The following is a 7,219-nucleotide window of genomic DNA, read 5'->3' as shown; positions in this document are numbered from 1 at the left end:
TGGTTTTTACGTCTGACTGTTTGGTTTTTACATCTGACTGTTTGGTTTTTACGATGTTTGGCTGCAGTGTTCATCATCTGCGGCTCGGTGTCAGACTTACTGGAGATGAAGAACGACTCCAGACTAGCCGACAGCAGCGACTTCCTCTTCATCCTCATTGATCTGTACAAGTCAGTCCTGACTCCACCTCAGCCTCTTTTCACATCTCCAGATTTAATTTGCTTTAGCACCTTTTTCTCTTTTATCTGTTTATTTCTGCTGTGTCTACTTTACTGGTTTTTTTATTTTTTTATGTTTATAGCAGGGAAACCTGGTTCTCTCTGTAAAGTGCAAACATTATTAGAAAACAAAAGAAAAGCCATTTACAGAGTCCAGAAGCCAATGTACAATTAATAATGGTGTTCAATAATATTAACTGTAATTAAATGACTGGAGCACAAAGTTAAAGGAGGACAAGATGTAAGAAGGAAAATATTTATGGGTAAAAACGCCTACAAGGCATTTTACCAGAACGCTTCACACTGCAGCCTTTTCTCTGGTAAATTTGTTTACCACATAAAGGATTTGCATTTGAGTTTATCTGTTAAATATCTACGACCTGCAGAACGTAACTGTATTTTTCCTACTTAACTCAGTGATATTTACTACAAGAGCCCGTCGCGGCCGGAGATGAGGAACGTTCTGGTGCTGACCATGCCCAACTCCAGGCGGTACGACATCAACGCCGACCTGAAGGACAACGACACTGTGAGGAAACGGCAGGAAAACATGACCACCTGCCGCAGATTTATACATATACAGATGTTTTTCAGTTGCTGAAATAAATAAGGCTTGTTAACAGAGTATGTAGTTAGAAAACTAAATATTTAGTTGGGAAACTAAATATTCATCTTGCTAATTCAATATTTAGTTAGTATTTCCAGTTGATAATAGGTTAATTATGAAAAAGGGATTTTACTGATGAAGATTTAGCTTGCTAACCAAATATGTATGTAATTAGCAAGCTAAATATTAATTTGTCAAAATAAATTAGTTTGATGCTAAATATTAAGCATCCTAGCTAAATATTTAGTTAGAATATTAAATATTTTGTTCTGAAGCATTTAGCTCAGCACTAAATATTCACTGGTCAGTAAGGGGAAATGTGTTACTAAAATAAAAGCTGAGTGTTGCAAACTTGGTGAGTCTGAATTGCTTCCTGTCCTCTTCATCTTCATCATCTTTTCTTTTCCTCCCTGCAGATGAACGACTACATGGCTGCGTATCACGACTCGGTGCTGCATATAGGAAACGTGATGCGAGAGATCGCCTCCAAAAATCAGTCAGAGATTCAACAAATGGAGTTTGTGAATGTGAATTACTTCAGAAATGTTGTCTTTAATGGTAAAGATGAGGAATAATGGCTCGGTGTGTCACAGATGTAGTTCCGTACTTCAAAACGTGTTAAAGTTTGAGTGTTTTCATTTCCTGCCCAGGAATTGCAGGAGAATATAAGTTAGACGAGTACGGAGACAGAGACGTGAATTTTTCCATCATGTACACAACAACTGACCTCCAGGTAAACTTTCCTTAACTCACGTCTTTATTGTAAAGTTTATTTTCTCAAAAACATGTTATATGACTTGAAAAGTGATGATTTTGTCTGCCAGATCTCACAAAGAAAAAAAATCCTCCAAACATCAACATGTGAAAAGCTCTGGTCTGATCTGGGGATTATTTATAGATGAATCGATTAATTAATCGTCAGCATTAAGGGATTACCTGGAGATTTTTCCAGAATTTAAGCAGATGAAACTTAAATACTGACAGATTTATAGTCAGTGTACATGTTTGGGTTAATTGCTGCTCTGAATTTATTAATATAATTAATAATTTCATCCCTAATTGAAGCCTAAATGTAGAATATTGACCCTGTACTGATGGGTGAAAATTCTCTTTTAATCTGAACATAGTTTTTATTTTTCCAAATAATTTAAATAGTTTGTTCTCATATTGCTCCAACCTGGAAAACAAAACACCCAAACGTGTCACTGAAGCATCAAAACTAAGCAAACGATTAATTGGTTTATGATTAACTGTCAATTAATGGTTTATTAGATTAAAATTAGTTCCAGTCGATTAGTAACGACCGCACTGACCGTGTTTCCGCGTAGTAGTTTGGCCGCCATCCAGCAGAGGGCGCTGCTGGTCATTCTGAGCGTAGCATGGCTTACACATAGAATTAAAGATGGCGGCGCTGTTCCAGAACAGCAGGACAGAAAAACGGTCCATGTGGGATGAAAAGTGTATTTTTTGCGGTTCTGTTTTAAAATATAAAAACTCCACAAACTCCTGAAGTTTCATTTTAATGGCGCTTCATTCAGTCGAGCTGCGTCAACGTCTGCGCTCCTCCTCACTGACCCAATGACCTTCGCATATTATCTTTTACCTAATATGTTCCTGTTTGTTGTATTTTATTATGTCTGAGTTTAATGATGTCAGAAACCACAAGTATCTGTTTATTCAGTCAGTTTTTAACAGCTGACACAATAAAGAAAATGGCCGCTTAACTAAACAGTCGATTGATGAGATCAATCAACTTTAGATAGACTTATTAATCCATAACTAGGATGCCGAGTTGAAACCAATTTGACATTTCGCTGATATGTAAACAGTTCATGTTGGTTCTGTTGTCTCTTCCTCAGTATAAATGTTTATTCACCTTTGACACTGAAAAGACCAAAACAAAGATGGAGGACGAATCTCCAGCCTTCATCTGGGGGAAGAAGCTTCCCGACTACATGCCAGAGGATGGTAAACACACACACACACACACACACACACACACACACACACACACACACACACACACACACACACACACACACACACACAGTCATTAACCACTCACCTGCTCACCTGCACATGATCAAACGCACACAACACCTGTGTTTGGTGTTACAAACTCATGAAGTGCCAACCGGAGATGCTTTTATGTGGCCCTGAACTGATAAGGAGATAAATTTAGCAAACATTTATCGTCTCTGAGGAAACGGGAAAAGTGCCAGTTTCAGAGATTTCAGTGTTGCAAGATTACAGAGACGGTTCTTCAGCTGATAAGACATTATGAACAGGTTATATTATTATCTGGATTTTATGTCATGTTTTTGACACCTGAACCATGAACCTTTTCAGATGGTTTGGTTTTGCTTGGTGTTTTTTTAACCTTTAAGAAGTTAAACAGTGAAAACAGAGAAATGAAAGTAGAACCAATAAAAATGATGCAGTGACGTCGAGAAACCAAGAGGAAATTTGGAAATGAGGCCAAATTAGTTTTTAATTAATTCAGTTTTTTTCTGCTGCAGGTAGAAACTCTGACCTGATTGATGTTATTTTTTTGACTGTGTTCAATAATAACAGTTTAATATCTACAGCTGAACCTTCAGAGACAGATAAAGACGGTTACAAAGTCGGCCTTTTATCTGCTGAATACAACAATAATAATAATAAATAAATAAACTTCCAGAAAACATCTGCAACACTGAGTCTCTTTGACTTAAAGCTTAAAATTCATAATAACAGGAACATTGATCAATATATTGGACGTGTTTTGATTAGTTTAATATTTGATTTTGATGATATTTGATCAGCTGTAATGTTTATTTCTTGTATGATTTTCATCACGTTTAGCTGCGTTGCCACTGAAATGTTCTGTATGAATAAACTTTACTAGACCTGTCGACTGGCCCTCCGATCCAAGACATCATTGTGGGCGTCCTGGCTGTCACAGTGGTCGTCGTGGCAACCATTGCATTTATCTTCTACAGGTGAGTCGTTGTGCAGAGACACAGAGGATCACCTGCCGCAGAGGCTGTTTGTCCTTTTACCGTGATAATAAAATACGATTTAAAAGCCAGAATGAGAACAAGATGGCAGGTTTTTTACCTCCCAGCGTCATGCTGATGATGATGATGATGTTTTTGTTTTTAGACAGAACAGGAAAGACCGGCTCCTCAGGAAGCGCTGGTCCCACATCAACTCTGACCTCATCTCTCTGCTGGAGGACAGCGAACACAACATCATCTCCCTGCAGGTGAGCCACCATCAGAGAATCACATCCAGCTGCTGCGACTTGAAAAATGTTCATTTTTGTTGTTGTTTACTGTGAGTTCTGCATAAAAAACTCATTTTTTTTATCTTATTTTGTTTGTTTTAACAACAACCTCCATGTTTATTAGTATTTTGGTGAAAAATGTATAAAAAAAAAAAATAGGGCTGCACAGTGGTGCAGTTGGTAGAGCTGTTGCCTTGCAGCAAGAAGGTTCTGGGTTCGATTCCCGGTCTTTCTGCATGGAGTCTCCATGTTCTCCCTGTGCATGGTGGGTTTTCTCCAGGTTCTCCGGTTTCCTCCCACAGCCCAAAAACATGACTGTCAGGTTAATTGGTCTCTCCAAATTGCCCCTAGGTGTGTGTGTGTGTGTGCATGGTTGTGTGTCTCTGTGTTGCCCTGCGACAGATTGGCGACCTGTCCAGGTGACCCCGCCTCTCGCCTGGAACGTGAGCTGGAGATGGGCACCAGCAACCCTCCCGACCCCACTGAGGGACAAGGGTGAAGGAAAATGGATGGATGGATGGATGTATTAATAATAAACTAAAATCTAAAAGCCACATTTATTTACTTTACCATTGCTGTAAACCTGAGCTCACGCTGATCAAGCTAATAAAAACAGTTCGTTTGCATATATTCTGTACAAATTGATACAAAGTGTATATTTTTAAAGCATATATTTTTTAGCTGAACGTTTTCCTGTCTGGATGAATGTTCTCCAATTAAATGTTGGTTGTTTCTAAACATTTTTGCAGTTCCACTTATTCACCAGAGGGGGCAGTAAGCTTGGAGGGCTGCAGATAAATCCTAAAAGTTTTTAGTTTTCAAAATGTTCTTGTTATTTCTTTAGATAGAAGAAGAAAGAAAGAAGAAGTTCAAGATCCGCCGAGCGCTTTACGACAAAAAGGTAGTTGGACGGAAAACCTGCAGCTGATTTTAATGTCCAAATCTTTTCCTCCGAACAAAAACAAGCGGATAAATAACGGTTCTGTTCTGGTTCTGCTCAGATTGTGATTCTGAAGGAGCTGAAGAACTGTGATGGAAACTTCAACAAAGAGCAGACAAGAGATCTGAATGCGGTGAGACTGAGCTGGACTCGTACGGAGCTAAACTGGGGCCATAAAGTTTGTTCCAAAATTTTTTTCTTGAAACTGGAAAAATGAAACACAAAATTTTAAATAGGAGAAAAGAAAAATTTGAATCTGAAAAATTATTTTTAAATTGGGAAAAAAAATGAAACTCAGTATTGTTAAACTTTAAGGATTTGAAACTGAAAAATTTTAAACAGAAGTAAAATATTTCAAACAAAAGATCTTTGAAACAGCACAAAATGTGAAATAAAAAAAAAGAACTTGAAACAAAAATAAAACATTTTAAAAAGTAAAAAAAAAACAACGTAGTCTTGAATTATTTTTGTTTCAAATTATTCTTTGGTAAAAAATTTTTTTGCTTGTTTTGAAACAAACTATGGCCCCAATGTAGCTCTGTAGATTCTGGTCTGTCTTCTATTATTTGCCCCTTGTCTCAGATTTTTATGACCTCTGTTAATGTTTGCCGAAGCTCACCAGCGCCGTGGATTCTTTCCTTTTTCCTGGCAGCTTCTGCACATCGACTATTACAACCTCACAAAGTTTTATGGCACGGTGCGGTTTGACGAGGGCGTGTTTGGCGTCTTTGAGTACGGAGAGCGGGGGTCACTCCGGGTACGTACGCCGCAACCCGCTCGTGTTCCCACAGAAAACCGCAAGAGCGGCAGAAATGACTGGAGTTTCCCCAACAGTACGTGCTGGACGACAAAGTGTCGTACCCAGAGGACACGTTCATGGACTGGGAGTTCAAGATCTCCGTCATGTACGACATCGCCAAGGTGAAACTTCGCAGATTGCTCAACCGGCGGGACGGCAACGGTTTCGTGTGACGCAGAGCATGAAGCTCATAAACGAAAGGTTTAATCAATAACAGCAGCTGGGCTAATTTAGCTCCACGCTACGAAAGTATTCACACCACTTAGACTTTTTAGTACTTTGGGATTATACAACCGCTAACGTCTCGTACATTACTGGGATTTCTGTGGACAAAACCCCTAAAAGTGCATGTTTTAGGGTACCTTTCAAAGTAAAAGTCCACACGGCTGATAAACCCAACATGTAAAATATTCAAATTTATCATAAAATCATCAATAACTTCTTTGATATTAGTCAGTGTTTAAATATAATTTTTAATGACATGTTTGAAATCACATGAGGGTTAAATTAAATTTCACAGATTATTGAATTTATTTATTAAGAAGCTGCAGTGCCATCTGGCTGTATGGAGCTAAATTACGATCATAAAGTTTAAGTTTTTTTTACTTTGAATAACATTTAAAACAGAAAAACAGTTTTTTAGCTGACAAAAGATTCGAAACTGGAAAAATATTTTTTAAACTGAAAATAATTTTCAACCAAAAAAAGATTTGAAACTAAAAAAAAATAGCTTTTTCTTTAAAAAAAAAAAAAAGGGCAATTACAATAGGAAAATTTTATTTAAAAAAAAACATGGAAGAAAGACTGGACATCCAAAAAAATCCTTCAGTCTGAAAAGTAGTTAATTATTTTTCACTGTCAAATTGATGTCTTTAGTTTTTAAAATGTTTTTAACAAACTTTATGGCCCCAGTGTTGCTCCGTACAGCCTGTATTCATCAGCGTCTGAGTGTTGCTTGCTGCGTCCCTGCAGGGCATGTCTTACCTCCACTCCAGCAACATCCAGGTCCACGGCCGCCTCAAGTCCACCAACTGCGTGGTGGACAACCGCATGGTGGTGAAGATCACCGACTTCGGCTGCAACGCCTTCCTCAGCAGCAGCAAAGGTAACCACAGCGCCCCCACAGGCCTCAAAGGTAACCACAGGCCACAAAGGTAACCACAGCGCCCCCACAGGCCACAAAGGTAACCACAGTGCACCCACAGGCCACAAAGGTAACCACAGCGCCCCCCACAGGCCACATAGGTAACCACAGTGCCCCCACAGGCCTCAAATGTAACCACAGCGCCCCCACAGGCCACATAGGTAACCACAGTGCCCCCACAGGCCACAAATGTAACCACAGCGCCCCCACAGGCCACAAATGTAACCACAGCGCCCCCACAGG

General features: G+C 39.0%; 1 protein-coding gene across 3 annotated transcripts in view; it reads left to right on the top strand.

The window, feature by feature from the left end:
* Nucleotides 1–7,219, top strand: part of gucy2cb (guanylate cyclase 2Cb) — a 20,140-nt gene that overhangs the window by 6,946 nt on the left and 5,975 nt on the right. The window contains exons 6-17 of one of the 3 annotated variants that reach the window (XM_008436277.2): nucleotides 68–170; nucleotides 636–747; nucleotides 1,242–1,383; nucleotides 1,476–1,558; nucleotides 2,685–2,793; nucleotides 3,713–3,806; nucleotides 3,970–4,072; nucleotides 4,938–4,994; nucleotides 5,095–5,166; nucleotides 5,686–5,790; nucleotides 5,868–5,954; nucleotides 6,805–6,937. In XM_008436277.2, coding sequence (XP_008434499.1) covers nucleotides 68–170; nucleotides 636–747; nucleotides 1,242–1,383; nucleotides 1,476–1,558; nucleotides 2,685–2,793; nucleotides 3,713–3,806; nucleotides 3,970–4,072; nucleotides 4,938–4,994; nucleotides 5,095–5,166; nucleotides 5,686–5,790; nucleotides 5,868–5,954; nucleotides 6,805–6,937 — 1,200 coding nt within the window. The remainder of the gene's footprint in view (nucleotides 1–67; nucleotides 171–635; nucleotides 748–1,241; nucleotides 1,384–1,475; nucleotides 1,559–2,684; nucleotides 2,794–3,712; nucleotides 3,807–3,969; nucleotides 4,073–4,937; nucleotides 4,995–5,094; nucleotides 5,167–5,685; nucleotides 5,791–5,867; nucleotides 5,955–6,804; nucleotides 6,938–7,219) is intronic. The other 2 variants (XM_008436278.2, XM_008436279.2) reach the window with 2 other exon arrangements.

The sequence above is a fragment of the Poecilia reticulata genome, linkage group LG19 (genome assembly GCF_000633615.1).
Source record: "Poecilia reticulata strain Guanapo linkage group LG19, Guppy_female_1.0+MT, whole genome shotgun sequence".
Taxonomy (NCBI): Eukaryota; Metazoa; Chordata; class Actinopteri; order Cyprinodontiformes; family Poeciliidae; genus Poecilia; species Poecilia reticulata.
This window is presented reverse-complemented; position numbering and strand designations above follow the sequence as displayed.